This window comes from Triturus cristatus, chromosome 12, assembly GCF_964204655.1.
Source record: "Triturus cristatus chromosome 12, aTriCri1.1, whole genome shotgun sequence".
In the NCBI taxonomy this organism is placed as follows: Eukaryota; Metazoa; Chordata; class Amphibia; order Caudata; family Salamandridae; genus Triturus; species Triturus cristatus.
This window is the reverse complement of record NC_140595.1, coordinates 179,130,194-179,146,789: the sequence shown is the minus strand read 5'-3', so window position 1 is coordinate 179,146,789 and position 16,596 is coordinate 179,130,194. Positions and strand designations below refer to the sequence as shown.

Here is a 16,596-nt window from a genome sequence, read left to right as displayed (position 1 = left end):
ACAGGTTCACGCAAACAGGGTCGTACTACGTACCAACCCCAAATTCATGCCTAAAGTAATATCGCAGTTCCACATGAATCAAACCATTGAACTGCCTGTTTTCTTTCAGAATCCACAAAATGTCGCTGAAAGAATGCTCCATACACTAGACGTCAAAAGAGCCCTCATGTACTATATAGACAGAACTAAAAACTTTAGGAAAACAAAACAACTTTTCGTCGCCTTTTCCCCACAACACAAAGGCAACGCAATCTCCAAAGCAGGTATAGCCAGATGGATCGTTAAATGTATTCAAATTTGCTATCAAAAGGCTAAACGATCATTAACGATTCCCCCACGGGCCCACTCAACACGTAAGTTAGGGGCCTCCATGGCTTTCCTAGGAAACATTCCTTTACATGATATATGTAGAGCAGCCACATGGTCCACTATACATACATTTACCAAACACTATTGTGTAGATGTACACTCAAAACAGCAGGCAGCTGTAGGACAGGCTGTTCTCAAAACTCTTTTTCAGACTGCTGCAGCTGGCACGGGTAGCCGCCGCTAATAGAGGGCACTGCTATGTATTCTATGCACCGATATGAATTCAGCAGCCCACATGCCTCGAACTGAATATGCTACTTACCAGTATGCATCTGTTCTTGGCATGTAGGGCTGCTGACATTCATATCGCCCACCCTCCTCCCCGGCGCCTGTAGCAGCTGCAGCTCTCAGAATTACTGTATAGCATGGTCATCACTTTCTGTATCTACTCCATCACTGCCACAATGGCGAAAAACAATCTGAGGATGGAGAGGATGCCCATGCGCACTGTGGTCCAGGGGAGGAGTCACCTATCTCAGGATACTTCGAAGACTCTTCCAGGACAACAACGTGCAAACATCCGGACCCAACACTAGGCGGCGATCTATGCACAGATATGAATGTCAGCAGCCCTACATGCCAAGAACAGATGCATACTGGTAAGTAGCATATTCATTATGGACCACATGATCGCCATGTGGTATTGCAATAAAACTAGCAGCATGGGGTGGTGGACCCTGTGCCAAGAGACTACATTTCTGGAAGTGGCTGAAACTTTAGGTCATATCCATGATTATCCAATATCCGGCAGCATATTAAAACACCAGGGTGGATGATCCCTGCTGACATTACCTAGTGGATCATAAATGGCAGTTATACTGTGAGGTGGCACAGGTCATCTTCTAGCACTAGGGAGAACCCAGGTTCAATCTCTTAGCCACTGCAGAGAAGGGTCCTAGTCAAAGCTTTAGCACGTTGGTGTTCTCAAGGCAGTTCTCCCTCGGATATGCCTTCAGCCTCCATTGTGGATCGGGACTCCTATATACTTTTCCACCCTTGCTTCTCCTGCCAAGAGAGCTGGAAATGATCAAGATAGACTGGCCCCAAGTCATCTTAGTGGCTCCAAACTCTACTACTCAGAACTTCTTCCACTGAGCACACGCTGTTTGTTCCAGCTGCCTCTTTCAGAAAATCTCCTGTCGCAGTAGCAAAGCTGGTTCCTGAACCCAATCCTGCACAGTCTACAACTCCATGCACAGAGATAAAGCTGCAACAGTTAAGGGCTTTAATCTTTCCTCCCAAAGTGGTTGGGGTCAATCTTGCAGCCAGCCGTCCATTCACCAAATCTGTATATGTAGGATGCTGGGGGAAGTTTGTTACTCCTGTAACCTTCAACCCTTAAATGCACAGTAGCCTGATGTTGTAATGTTCTGTCTTTATTCAGTCCATCAAGGCCTTGCAGTGACAATAGGTAATGGTTACCTTTCAGACTTTTTACTTTTGCCTGATCAGCCATCCCTCAAATTAACAGTTGTGATGGGTGGTGTTTGAAGGGGCTGATCCATATGTTTCTGCCAACACTATTGATCACACCCCAGCGGGACCTTAATTTGGTCCTCATTTACCTGACTTGCAATCCCTTCAAGCTGATGCACATCTGTCTTCTCCCCATCAAAGTGGCATTTCTCATCGCCATAACATCTGCGAGTGTCTGTGAACTGCAAGCACTGACTGTGGTATAGCCATACTCGGTTTTCCCAGGAAAGCTGGTCCTCTACACAAATGCTGCATTCCTGTCAAGAGTATTGATCCACTTCCACATAGGGCAATCACCTTGCTAATCTTTTGTGCTCAGCCCCATACGTCCAGGGAGGAAAAACGACTCTACTGACTAGACCCCAAGAGGGCCCAGAGTTTCTTCATTGACCAAACCAGACTTTACCATCCAGATTACTTTTGGGTCTGTTTCTGTAAAGCGATAAAGGCCAAAGTGGTGCAAAAGTAACCAATCACTGATAAGTAACTATGTATCACAATCTGCTATGGGCTAGTTAAAAAGCAACCCCCAGTAGGACTGCAAGTTAATTCCAACAGAGCAAAGGCTCCTGCTACTACTGCTCTAGTGCTTAGTGTACCAGTGTCTTGACATTTCCCAGGCAGCGACGGAGTCTTGCCACACATTTACGAATCGCTGTCGGGGCAGCCACGTTCAGCAGCTTTTTACCTGATCTATCTTGCAGGGTTTCTTTGTCTGAGCCATTCCACATTCCCTCCACCTGGAAGATGCTGCTTTAGTTTTCTATTCTGAAGGTTTAAAATCTGATGGAAGAAGGCTAACAGAACAACTTTCTTACCTTCGGTAATGCCTTTTCTGGTACAGTCTATCTAACCACAGATTCCTCACGAACCCTACCTTCTTCCTTATTCTATGGAATGGTCTTGTGCACTCCATTAATAAGATAACCAAATTCAAAAGTCTGCACTCTGTCATTTACTCAATTCAGTGGCTCTGCATCCAGCGGCGTAGACAGATCGGAAAGAAAATGGACGTCAGCGTGAGGAGGTGGTACATATGAGGTCTCTAATATCTGATAGACTACTAGCTGCAGATTCCTTAACGTAGAATTATCCCCAGGCATGAGACTGGACCCGGAAAATGTTCTTGTCCCAGGATCTCTGCGCGCAGAGGGGCGGCACCACGCAACTCCTCCCTGCCGTCTTCCGCGGGCGTGACATCAGCGAGGTCACATAAGCCCCTCCCTGGCGTGCTGACGTCTGTTTCCTCCTTTTCCGCGTGGAACGTGGATCCGGATCGTGTTCCTGGCCTGTTTTCAGGCCTTCTTTTCATGCTTTGCGGTTTTTTTTGGGAACAGTGTGAGAATGCCTTCGGGCTTCAAGACGTGCTAGTCTTGCGCGCGCCAGATGTCGGTGGCGGACCCTCACCCCATTTGTATGTGGTGTTTGGGGGAGCACCATGACTTTACGGACTGCGAGGCTTGTCAGCAGCTGAAGCCGAAGTCCCAGCGGGAGCACCGGATGAAACTCCTCTCGGCCTGCATGTCCAGGTCGGCATCGCCACCGCGTTCGTCCCCCTCGGAAGGGTTCAAGAACCGCCGTATCCGTCTTTGACATCGGCCCTCTCCGAGGCCACAAGGGCATCGCTCGCCTGTGGGTAAGTGTCACAGCTTGTCCCCGAGGCACGGTCCCTGCCCTGTGGGGGGTGCGGGGTTCTCCACGAGTCGTGCGGCCTCACACGTCGCCACCCTACCCGCCGTTTACCGGCATGGGTGCGACCAGAGCCCAAATGGAGGCCTATGCTGCGGCCCTGCAGGCTTCCTTGGCTCCTCCTCCTCCTCTTCCTGGGACTTCTGCGGATCCCTTGCCATGTGCGGGGCCTTCTGCGGAGTCTCCGGTAGCTCCGGCCCTGGCGCCGACAAGTTCAGCTTCAGGTCTTGGAGATGTGGTGTCGTGAGGGTGCGGCACTACGGGGTTCGGACCACGGCGCCTCTGCCTCGCTGCAAACCCCCGTGGGGATCCCTGTGGTATCGCGAGAGGTTGTCCTAGAGTCCCCCTCTGTACTCTGGGCAGGCGGCGGCCTTGTCTAAGGTCGAGCTGATGCTGCTCAGGCACCCACGGCTGCTGGCCCTGGCGGCGCCGCAGGGGCTGGCTAGGGGCCGGGGCCAATTGTGTCTCCACGCAGGAGGCTGCCACGTTGGAGGTGGAGTCTGCGCCTTTTCGGTGCCGTTCTTTGGCCGCTCCAACCCCGCCCTGTTCTCCTGCTGCGCAATTCGTGGCAGAGGTCGTCTCGGCGTCCCCTTCGGCGCCGGTTGTTGCGCTGACGCCAGTGGCAGACTCCACTGTGCCGTGCCGGCGTCGGGTCGTTGATTCGTCTTCGGAGGCCCCCTCTTCTCCAGTGGTTCGGCAACTGTTTGTCTCTTCTTCCCCGGAGATGGGACACTGCGTCGTGGCCTTTTCCCTGGCGTCTTCCAAGGAGAGCTATTCGCCGTCCCCGCGCCCACAGTCTTCCCCAGAGGTGCCTCAGGTTCCCCACTCGTCGGTCAACCTAACAACCCCCCCCCCCCCCCCCCCCCCCCCCCCATTCCAAGCTTGGCCTTTACTTCCTCCAGTTGGGCTGGGGGGCGGCCTGCTTAGCTTACTGCCGTCGCCCACGGAGGAATTGTTATCCCCACCGCATTGCCCTACGGAGGAGAGTGCTGCCTTCGCCCGGGCTGTCTCCACGGCCGCGGGGATTTTTGGCATGGGCGACCCTGCGGCCCATTTCCCCGTGGATCATTTGCTTGGGGTTCTCCATCAGGGCTCTGGTGGACAGGAGCTGCTTCTTCCCTTCGAAGCTACGCTCCATAATTCTCTCTTGGGGGCCTGGGGCATCCTGCCACGGGGGACCCGGTGCCCCAGCCGCTCCTGCTCTGCATGATCCGGTCTGCCTTTCCTTCCACCCTTCTACCAGGGGCCCTCTTCTGCAGACTGCCTTTCCCTCCTTGCCATCGGTGTTGTCTCCTCCGTCACGGGAGGCCCGGTGGTTAGATTCATGGGGGCGCAACATCTTCGCTTCCTCCAGTGCTGCCTTGCGGGCGCTCAACACGCTTTGTGTGTTGGCCCGAGACACTTCTTGCTTGTGAGATTCCACGGAGTCCCTTCTGTCTTGCGCTTCTCAGGAGGGTGTCTGCGCTGAACTGCGGCACCATGTGTTGGATGGCCGGGAGCTGGCGGCGTTTATTCTTCGCTCTGCTCTGGATGTCTGAGGCGCTTGATCACACCATGGCTTCTTCAGTGGCCCTCCGTCACCATGCTTGGCTGAGGGTTAGTGTTTTCCCTGAGATTGTTAGGGAGCGTCTGGTTGACCTCCCTTTCGATGGCACTCTTTTGTTTCACGCCCCTGCGGATTCTGCCATTCAGCGGTTCCTTGCGGAGCTTCTCCTCCTTCTCCTTCTCCTCCTCCTCCCTCTTCTCCTCCTTCCTCTTCTCCTCCTCCCTCTTCTCCTCCTCCCTCTTCTCCTCCTCCCTCTCCCCCCTCTCCTCCTCCTCCTGGATGTCTGTCCTCTGCTGTGTTCTGGGAGGTGTTCTCTCATTGTTTTCTGGGGTCTAGTGTTTGGTAGCCCCGGTTGTGTGTTCTGTGTGGTTGGTGTGCATTCAGGGTCCTTCGGTGCTGCTGGTTCAGCCCCCTTTTTTTGGCTGTTGGTAAGCCAGTGTAGGTCCTGGTATTGGGCCTTTTGTGTCTTCTTTATTGTCAAGCCGTCTGCGGTTTTCCCTGCATGCCTTTGTTTGTCCTCTGCTGCGGAATGTTTTCCTAAGAGGTGTTCCCATGTTTTCTTGGGACGTAGCATACCCTATGTGGGGTACTTGTAGCTATTACATAGCTCTGTCATGTGCTGTGGGGTGTGGTCACCCTTTTCGGGTTCCTTGCTCTCCTTGGCGTGATGGTATATCGCTGGTGCGGTCTCTTTGCGATGGTCTTGGCGCAGCTTGCGTTGCGCCCAGGTCTGACCTTCTCCCGGTTCGCTAAGTCGCTCGACCATTCTGGTCTGCAGCGTGGTATTCCGGTGATTCCGCCCATTTGGCCTGGTCCTCTATCTGGTGTTCCAGAGGGACTGGCTTTCTGTGTTCTGGTTGACGGTCCGGGTCTCTTACACCTGCGCTATTGGCGGTTGGGCCGTTCCTGCCTTGTCCGCTGCTTGCGGCCGAGGTGTGTTGGGGTGTTTACCATCACTGTGTGTGCTTCTTACGTTGGGCCCTGCCTCCGGTTCTGCCTCTTCTCCCTGGGGTTTGAGGTGCTTCTTTTGTTCCTTGCGGCCCTAAGGGCGCTGTCTGCCCCTGTGGGGTGTTGGGCGGTCCTCCCCTAATTGGGCATGGGATCTCCTTGCCTTCCCTTGTTCCTGTGACATGTCCCCTGCTGGGGCCCTGTCTCTTCTGCTGGGGAGGCTCTCTCGCAGGCCCTAATCCCTTCTGGGTATGGCTAGGGTATCTATTCTACGTTGAGGAATCTGCGGCTAGTGGTCTATCAGATGTACAAGTTACTTACCTCCGGTAACGACGTATCTGGTAGAGATGATTCTAGCCGCAGATTCCTTCACGACCCACCCTTCCTCCCCGTTCTGCGAGGACCCTCTGCTTGGGTTTCTGCATCCACCTCCCTCTGGGTGGCTTGTCTGCGGTCAGGCTGTCCGGTTCTGCTGTATGGTTCCATCCCCCCTTCTTTCTTTTTGATACAGGGATGGTTAGATGCTGCGTACCTTTGCTTCCCTCCAGCTGGGTTCTCTCCAGTGTAAGGGTCTCCTTTTGCTTTTATTTCCCCCTCTGTTGTTTGGAGTTTCTGATCCCCTTGAGGTCTTCTGTGTTAGGGATTCTTTACCTGTCCTTTGGCCTCCTGCTCTTTTCAGGGCCCCTGGCCCTCCTTAACTGTGTAGTCTGGGGGTGGATTGCTGTTGCTCCTCTGTTCCGGGCTTGTGGCCCTTCACTGTGTGGTTTGTGGTTGCATCTTTCTCTTTCCTCCGGCGCTTTCATATCCTTGTTCCTCCAGGATGCTATCGCCTTGGCTTGCACAGTCTTTTCTCACAGCGGTGCTTTGCTCTTTCCCTGCTATGGCTTTCTGGTACCCTGGTGCTGTTCCTCACCCTTTGTTTCTCTCTGTTTTGTTTCTCTGCTTTTCGCACACTGTTCCCATGCTCTCCTCAGTTTTGTTGTGATGGCTCCGCGTTGTGGCGCGGAAAAGTTCCCCGAAGCAAACTGACATCTGCGTGCCGGGGTGGGGCTTATGTGACCTCGCTGACGTCACGCCCGTGGAAGACGGCGGGGCGGAGTCGCGTGGTGCCGCCCTCCGGCGTGCAGAAATGCTGGGACAAAGAATTTTTCCGGGTCCAGTCTCACGCCTGGGTATAATTCTACGATAAGGAATCTGCGGCTAGAATCTTCTCCACCAGATAAATCGTTACCGGAGGTAAGTAACTTGTACATCACTTCCTGGCGGGGTGGATCTGACATTTGGTTGCATGGTGCCACCTGCTGACTCGCAATGGAATTGATAGCAAAATGTTTCCTGATGCATTCTGAGGCCTGGGGAAATTCTCAGTGAGGAATTTGCAGTTAGTCTGTAACTGGAAAGGTGCTTCCAAAGGTAAGTATCTTGTTCTTTTTTAATACAGTGATATCTTAACTCCGTGCATTCATCATTTCTCACAGATGCACCAGCAAGGAATTTTAAAGACTGATGATCTCATCACAAGGTTCTTTCGTCTCTGTACTGAAATGTGTGTGGAAATAAGCTACCGTGCTCAGGCAGAGCAGCAACACAACCCAGCAGCCAACCCTACCATGATCCGAGCCAAGTGTTACCACAACCTAGATGCCTTTGTACGTCTTATTGCTCTACTTGTAAAGCACTCTGGAGAGGCCACCAATACAGTCACAAAGATCAACTTGCTTAACAAGGTAAGTTCTTTCCAATGAGTAAAGTAATTCTTGCTGGGTAATTGATGTTGCACTAAAATATTGTGTGAAAAAGGTAACTGCATGGGTTCACATACCAAATGATGACTCTGTTGTACATGGGCAGTTGGGTGTTGGTATGCATCATTATACTTCTTCCCCCTTTGTCACAACACTTGGAAGTAAGATGTAATTAGGCACTGGAAAGTTAACGCTACGGTAGCTTTTCAAATTACAGCACTATTTTTAGCCCTCTTTTTGATAGGCAAGTCTATTTTTGGAAAGCTGTGCCGTCCTAACCTTGTACTTTCTGGATAGCCTTTTTGATATATTGACTCCACAGAAGTGGACAGTTGTTCAAGCCCTCTTCATCTGTGTTTTTCTGTTGATGTCCTTTTGTTTACCAGATGGCTGGAGGATACCCAACTTGTACCTATATTCTGAATTAAGTGTGTGTACTAGCTCTAAATATGAGCTATGCAGTTTGTGGCAGTTGTGGTAACATTATGATAATCTGATGGCTCTTGCTTTTATTTAGCTCTTTCCAAGGGGATAATCTGGTTACATGTCCTTTGCAGTAAGAGCTTGGTCCACTCCCTATAACTGGAATCTCTGGCCTTCATCTGGTTTGACCCAGTCTGCTTCGACCACGATGCCGGTGGGGCCTCAACGATCTGATTTCAGGTTGGCGCCGATCGTGCCAACACAAGGTCCCCTGGCGTCGAACCCGGTGCCTGCGACATCGCCGGTACCAGTCGGCGGCGTAAGTCCCATCCTCATCCCTGACGATACTGAGCCGGAACTGCATCAAGTGACGCAGATTCCAACGTCGGCAGAACCCAGGGTTTCTTTGTTGTCACCTGAGCACTTTGTCCACGTGCGGGGCTCGGGAGAGGAATGGTAAGAGTCTGGAGACCCATTAGAGAACCAGGATGTCTCTGAGGAGACTATGAACTGGTATGGAGAACTTGGGGAAGCCAGTGGTCTGGATACTTCCCCAGACACTAGCATGCGCACTCTGCCTACAGTGGCTAAGGAGGAGGGGGGCGTCCTATGCCATGGTGTTTAAGAGGGCAGCTGAGGTCCTCGACCTGGAGCTGCCCTCAGTTCAGGTGAGGACTAATCTCCTGCCCGAAGTGCTTCAGCCTGGGGCTTCCACCTCTGAACCCCTATTGCCCTTTAATGAGGCACATACAGACGTGCTTCTAGGAATATGGTCCAAGCCTAGCACAGGGTCCCCTGTGAATTGGACGATTGCACACCGCCCTCGCCCAGCTCCGTGCAACCCAAAGTTCCTCAGCCGAAACCCCACCCCAGAAAGTTTGGTGGTGCAGGCCTCTACTTCCTAGGGAGCATTCCCTTCTGCCCCTTCCGGATAGGGAGTCCAAGAGACTGGACTCATTGGGGAATAAGATGGTTCGAGGCATATGTTTTCTTCCTCCAGTCTGGCATTGTGGTCAGTAAATAGTGCATGCTTGTTGGGCCGTATCTCCCACTCTCTTTGGGAGACGGTTGCGCAGGTGCTGCCACAAGTTCCGTAGGAGGCCCGGGCTGTGCTCTCCCAAGCTTTAAAGGACCGGAGAGCTGCAGCAAAATTTACCATATGGTGTGGTTTGGATACGACCAATTAGCTGGACAGGTCAATTTCAACGACGGTGGCCTTGAGGCACCACGCCTGGCTTCACACAACTCGCTTCTCAGGGGATGTCCAGGCCAATTTAATGGGCATGCCCTTTGTTGGAACTAGCCTTTTTGGGGAAAAATCAGACTCTGCCCTGGTCAGGTTCAAGGACTCTCGCTACGGCCAGATCCTTAGGCTTCTCCTACACTTCTCGTGGCCAGTCTTCCTTTTGCCCCGTTCGTGGCAGTGGAAGGGGTTTCCAGCCGCTTAAGCCCTAACTTGTCCACCGTCCCGCTCAGACTACCCAAGCCGGACGTGGTACATTCCGCACTCGGAGGGAGGCCAGAAGTAGTCTGCCACACTGCCCCAGCAGCCGCAGCCTCTAATCACTCCTAGGCTGATTCTGCAGGACCACACTACTCCAGTGGGTGGGATAATTCGTCGTCATCTGCCCCGCTGGAGATCTATTACAAAAGACAAGTGGGTCTTCCAGATCGTCCAGGAGAGCGATTCTCTTCCATTCCTTAATTTTCCTCCTCCTATTCCGCCAACTCAGGAAACTCGGGAACGGCTGGCGGAGGATCATTTGAAGCTGCTCCAAGAGGAAGTTACAGCTCTTTTGGCAAAAGGAGCTATAGAAAGGGTCCCAGCTTCAGAAGTAGGTGGTGGCTGTTATTCCCTCTACTTTCTGATTCTGAAGAAGAAGGGACTTCGGCCCATTTTAGATCTTCTGACCGTCAATCTCTTCCTCAAAAAGGAGAAATTCAAAATGCTAACATTGGCTCAGGTCTTGTCTGCCCTAGACTAAGGAGACTGGATGGTGTCGTTGGACCTGCAGGATGCATATTTTCACATTCCCATCCTGCCAGGCCACAGAAGTTTCCTGCTGTTCAAGGTAGGCCACGAGCACTAAAGTTCACCATGCGCCCCTTCGGTCTTACCAGTGCCCAACGGGTGTTCACCAAGGTGATGGTGGTTGCAGATCATCTGCGCAGGTTAGGGGTTTCAGTCTTCCCCTACCTAGACGACTGGCTGTTTATGGCGTCCTCGCCCCAGGCAGTCATCTCCCACCTTCAGACTACGGCAGACCTCCTGCATTTGCAGGGGTTCTCTATAAACATGCCGAAGTCACACCTGACTCCTCCTCAGACGCTTCCTTTTATTGTACCTGTGAGAAAGTGCCCTCTTTCTTGCATGGTATGCCCCCCACGTTTTGCTAAATTGCTGAATGTACTTTGACTGAGTGTACCCTGGACTCCTGCCAATCAGGTGCCCAGGGCCTATGTTCCTTCCTTAAACACACAAACTCCAAATTGGCAAACCCTGGCCACATGTCAGCCCCTAGTAAATGGTACCCTAGGTACCCAGGGCCTTGTGACCAGGGAAGGCACCTCAGGGCTGCAGCACTCATTGTGTCACCCTTAGGGGCCCTGTACCCTTACACACATACACACTGCCTTTGCAGGCTGAGTGTCTGGGTGCAGGACAAAACAAAGAGTCGACATGGCACACATCTCTGTGTGCCATGCCCAACACCCACACTGCCAAGGCATATGTCAGTCACCCCTCTGGCTGGGTGCCTTATGCCCATGGTGTGGGCAGAGGAGCAGGAGCCCTGTGCCCCTACAGTACCCAGGTACATTCCCGGGCACTGTAAGTGCAGTGCTGCCATTTAAGAGTACATGGTGCTGAGAGCTCGTCAAACACGAGCTCCACAGCACCATAATGGCACCACTAAAGACTGGGAAGTTTGGTATCAAACTTCTCGGCACATTAAACCCACACTGATGCCAGTGTGAGATTTAATGTACCAAGCACCCCAGAGGGCATCTTAGAGATGCCCCCTTGCAACTAACCTACAATCCACGTCTGCTCTGAGGCTGCCCAGGCTGCCACACAGCAGACAGGTTGCTGGACTCCTGGGTGGGAGAGCCCCTGCTCTCCCGGGCCTGCAACAATGCACATCCTGGGTGAGGTGAGAAATCTCCTCCCCCAGGATGAGCAAAGGGAAGCTTCAAAGGCCTGCCGCCTCTAGGAGTTTCCCCAGGCCACTGCAAACCCCCCACTCTGGCGGGAAGCTTGGCCGGAAACCCCATACAAGGACAGGGGATGTGCCAGCCTGCCCACCCCACCCCTCAGGTGGGGGAGGCGAGGTGAAGCACATCTCCGGGCTCTCGCCATCTTGAAGATGGGAGGCCCTACCCTATCAGGATTAGGCTACTGCCCCCCTCCCACAGGAGAGGGGCAGGATAGGGGGTGTACCCACCCCAGAACAAGGACCCATTGGTCCCTGACCTTCACCTACCTGTAACGCCCCTAAATCTAGTATTTAGGGGCACCCTGAACCTTTCTTCCCCAGATTCCAGATTCAAAAGACTACAAGAAGAGCAAGAAGAACAAAGACCTGCCCTGCAGCTGCTAAAAAGGGAAGAAGACACCAACTGCTTTGGCCCCAGCCCTACCGGCCTGTCGACTCCCGAACCTGCACCAGCGCAGCATCTCTCGTGGCCAGCAACCTCACCAACCCCGGAGGACCTGGCTACCTTTTGGCTCTAAGCCCCTGGGACTCCCATGAGTAGAGGCTCTACTCAGAAACCTATTTCTAACCCCTGGCAGCAGCCCGGAACTGCGAACCCAGCACACTCTGCACCAGCCAAGCCTGGCCAGTGCCGGAGTGGACAAAGACCCTGAGGACGACCCCACGGCGACTGTGACCCCGAGTCTGGCACCCAAGGACCCCCCTCGACATTCCGGAAGAAGCCTGCAGCCTCGGAACAAGGTGCCCCCCCCCCCCCCCAACGGCGATCAACAGAGGGTAAGATTTCCCGACACCAAAAGGCACCCCGGTGTCCTGCGGCCCCCTGTGCCCGACTCCTAGGTACCTACCTATCCTCCAACTACCCAACTTACCTCTAGAAGTGTTGGTGGCACCTGAAGAATCTTCGTCTCCTAGCTTGCAGCCTTTGTTCGTCCTTGAGCTTTTCCATAGCAATCCATTGAGCGCCCGAAGGCTCAAAAGCACCCTGCACCCAGCTGCCCGAGTGGCCCTGGCAGTGCAACTTCTACTCCTACCTACTTCCCCATTTGCCCTGAGCAAGTGACCAGGAGCCCAGCTCCCACAGCCGCTTGGCCTGCTAGTCAGCAGCCACCAACCAATGGGCCCCTGCCTCCCCCCATAGGATAACATTGGGCCTAACTCACTCTGCACCCGGCCGCCCATGTGCCGCTGAGGGTGTAACAACTGTACTTACCTGACCCTGGGAGACCCCTGAGTCTATGCCCAGAACCTTAACTCTGCCAGTCGAGTACTTACCCAAAAGCCGATAACTCACTTTTCTTCCATAGAGTAACATTGACTGGTTTCTCTTGAAATTTCTTCCAAGTGTGGAGTTTCTAAACTTAAACATATTCATCTAAAATCAACCGAGTAACGGAAATACTCACCTGCTATTAGGAGAGATCCCAGTGCTGGATCTTGGTGCCCAGCACTGACCCTGCAAAGTACTCCCAAACGTACTTACCACTAACTCAATTTTCTCCAGTAGGAAACCATTGACTGTTTTTTTGTGAAATTTCTTCTAAGTGTCGATTTTTGAAAACTACAAATTCCTTAAAAATCGTACCAACTGTGAAAACGTAATTACTTACCTGATCTGAAAGAAACACATTAGTTAGATTCCTCACCTTAGAATATCCCCAGGCGTCAGGCTGGATCCGGAAAGATTTTTGTAGCAATACCCCTTGCGCGTCGCTAAGCGTTGTCTGCGGCTCCGTGTCCGTTGTTGGCGTTGTGCGCCAGAATGACGTCGTCGGAGTACTTAGACGCCGCCCTCGCGCGCGGACGTCAGTTCTTCTTTTTTTCACGCCAGACAGCGCCGATCTGGGAAGACCTTACCCCTTAGTCACTTTTTGACTAAACTTTTTTGACTCTTGATCTTCTGTCGACTCGACTCTGGTGCCGGTAGGATGCCTGGGTTTAAAACCTGTGACTCCCGTCATCGACTGATGTCGGTGACGGACCACCATCGCCGGTACCTTTACTGCCTGGGGGCCGACCACGACGCAGAGTCGTGCCTCGATTGTCAGGCCTTGACCTCGAAAGCTAGGCGGGAGCGGTCCCGTAAGCTTCTCGAGCTTCGGCACTCTGCTCCTCGCCGTTCACGGTCCTGGTCCAGGAGGAGGTCCAAGGACCGGTCGCGGAGCCGCAATAATCGCTCGTCGGGCTCGAAGTCTTCGGGTAAGTCGAAGCGATCAAAGAAGTTCAAGAGGCGACACCGCTCTTCGGACTCCCCTCGCCGGTCGCGCGACTTGGCCGAGGGTCAGGGTGGTCCCACCCCTGCGGCTCCGTTGGAGCCGCAGGGGCTGCGTCCGTCTCCTTACCCGCCGGTCCCTGGGACTGACACGACTCCGGCGGAGGTCAGTGCTTTCCTCTCGGCCATGAGGGGCCTGGCTCCGCCGTCGACGCCTGCCGGCCCGCCTTCGGGCCCCGTGGGTTCCACCGGGCGACCTTGCGTTCCGGCGCCGTCGACGACTTCGGTCCCGACGCCACAGATCCCCGAGGGATCCAGTCCTGGATCTCTGCCGGCGCTGGTCGACCTCACGACACCGGCTCCGCCTCCGGCGCCGTCCCCGGACGATGCCGTTCCCCGGTCTGGTCCAGACGCCACCCGACGCCGATGGATGAGCATTTCATCTACCGCCCGGCTCCGATCATTCCTCCTATTTATCAGGAATCGGATGACGGGGGGGCAACTGGGAGGGGTCTGAGGACCCTATGGCCAGACAGGCCCACCTTTCACGGGACTGGGCAGATGAACTGGGGGATGCCAGTGGTCTGGACACCTCCCTGTCCCAACACCCCACTCCCGAGAGTCTGGTTATCCAGGCCTCAACTTCCCAATCCTCCTTCCCGTCCGCTCCTCCGGATCAGGAATCCAAGAGGTTGGAGCAGTTAGGAAAGAAGCTGTTCTCTTCCCTGAGTTTGGGCCGGCGCTCTTTGAACACCACTTGCCTCTTAAACCGTTTCTCCCACTCTCTGTGGGATGCGCTAGAGGACATGCTGCCCCTGTGCCCGGAGGAGGACCGGACACGACTCACCCAGGCGCTTGCTGACGGGCGAGATGCAGCACGACATGCCATACGGTGTGGACTAGACACCACGGATTCGCTGGGTAGGGCGATTTCCACCACGGTGGCGCTCTGGCGCCACACCTGGCTGCGGTCCACGTCTTTCTCTGGGGATGTCCAGAGTACCCTCATGGATATGCCCTTTGATGGCACTCGCCTTTTTGGTGAGAAGGCGGATAGTGCGCTGGCTCGTTTCAAGGACTCCTGGGCTACGGCCAAGTCCTTGGGTCTCTCCGCCCCGCGGCTGCAAACTTCCGCCTTTCGTCCCTTTCGTGGCCAAGGAAGGAGCGCCTCCTCACGTCCGCCTAGCCACCGGCCACAGAACCAACCTGCACGCGGTCGCGGATGTAGATTTCGCCGAGGCGGTACTGGAGGACAACGTGCCGGTCAGTCCACATCCACCCCGGCAGCATCGGCCTCAAATCCCTCCTAGTCCGAGCTTTCAGGCCCATTCCACGCCAGTGGGCGGCAGAGTTCACCATCACCTGCTCCACTGGCGATCCATCACATCGGAAAGGTGGGTGCTGCCAATCGTCCGAAGGGGCTACTCTTTCCCCTTCGAGACGACCCCTCCAGCCATGCCACCGTAGTGCCACCTTATGTCGGGGGATCAATTTAATCTTCTGCGGGAGGAAGTTACGGCCCTCTTGACCAAAGAGGCCGTCGAGCGCGCTCCTGGTCCAGAAGGTTGCTATTCCCACTACTTTCTGGTTCCCAAGAAGGGCAAAGGGAGCCTACGCCCTATCTTGGACCTCAGGAGCGTCAACGCCTTCCTCCGGAAGGAACGGTTCAAGATGCTCACTTTAGCTCAGGTTCTGGCTGCCCTCGACCCTGGAGACTGGATGGTAGCGTTGGACTTGCAGGACGCCTATTTTCACATCCCCATCCTGCCGGCGATACCTGCGGTTCACGGTGGGTCAGGAGCACTTTCAGTTTACTGTGCTCCCCTTCGGCCTCACCAGTGCCCCTTGGGTGTTCACGAAAGTGATGGCGGTGGTAGCAGTTCATCTGCGCAGATCGGGGGTTCCAGTCTTCCCCTATCTCGACGACTGGCTGTTGAAGGCGGGCTCGCCCCAGGGAGTCGTCTCCCACCTCCAGACTACGGCCGACCTCCTGCATTTGCTGGGGTTCTCCATCAACGTGCCGAAGTCACACCTGAGACCCTCCCAGATGCTCCTCTTCATCGGAGCGGTTCTAGATTCGGTGCAGTTCCGGGCCTATCCTCCAGGACAGCTGGTCCGGGATATTCAGGCTCTGATTCCCATCTTTCGGCCTCTATCCTGGGTTTCGGTCAGGTTGGTGCTGCGGCTTCTGGGGCTGATGGCCTTCTGCATCCTGTTGGTGCATTACGCCAGGTGGCGAATGCGGGCTCTGCAGTGGGACCTTAAGTTTCAGTGGGCCCAGCATCGAGGCAACCTGTCCAACCATGTCTTGATCTCCAAGGGCACTGCGAAACAGTTGCAGTGGTGGCCCACGGACCGCGATTGGGTCAGCGGCCGATCCCTCGTCCTACCCCAACCGGAGCACGTAGTAGTGACGGATGCGTCCCTCCTGGGATGGGGGGGCCATATGGGAGAGGCGGAGATCAGAGGCCTCTGGTCTCCAGCGGAGTCCCGGCTCCATATCAACTTGTTGGAGCTGAGAGCGATCCGGCTTGCACTGAAAGCCTTCCTTCCCTCTGTCCGGGGAAGTGTCGTGCAGGTGTTCACTGACAACACCACCGCCATGTGGTATTGCAACAAACAAGGCGGGGTGGGGTCGTAGACCCTTTGTCAGGAGGCTCTGCGCCTCTGAATATGGCTGGAACACCAGGGCATCATCCTGGTGGTTCAACATCTGGCGGGCTCTCTGAACGCCAGAGCAGACGAACTCAGCCGCCGGTGCATGATGGATCACAAATGGCGTCTGAACTCGGACGTGGCGCAAGGGACTCTTTCTGCAGTGGGGAGAGCCTTGGTTAGATCTATTCGCCACCGAACAGAACGCGCAATGTCAGCAGTTCTGCGCGTTGGAATTTCCAAGGCGGCACTCACTCGGAGACGCTTTTCGTCGCGAGTGGAGTTGCGGTCTGTTGTACGCCTTTCCGCCTATACCAC

At 54.4% G+C, this 16,596-nt stretch overlaps 1 protein-coding gene across 10 annotated transcripts in view; it reads left to right on the top strand.

Annotated features, from left to right (window-relative positions):
- CNOT1 (CCR4-NOT transcription complex subunit 1) overlaps positions 1-16,596 on the top strand; it is a 1,579,387-nt gene that overhangs the window by 1,229,208 nt on the left and 333,583 nt on the right. For all 10 annotated transcript variants that reach the window (XM_085638198.1, XM_085638193.1, XM_085638201.1 and 7 more), the window contains one exon: positions 7,507-7,755. In XM_085638198.1, the coding sequence (XP_085494324.1) occupies positions 7,507-7,755 (249 nt within the window). The remainder of the gene's footprint in view (positions 1-7,506; positions 7,756-16,596) is intronic.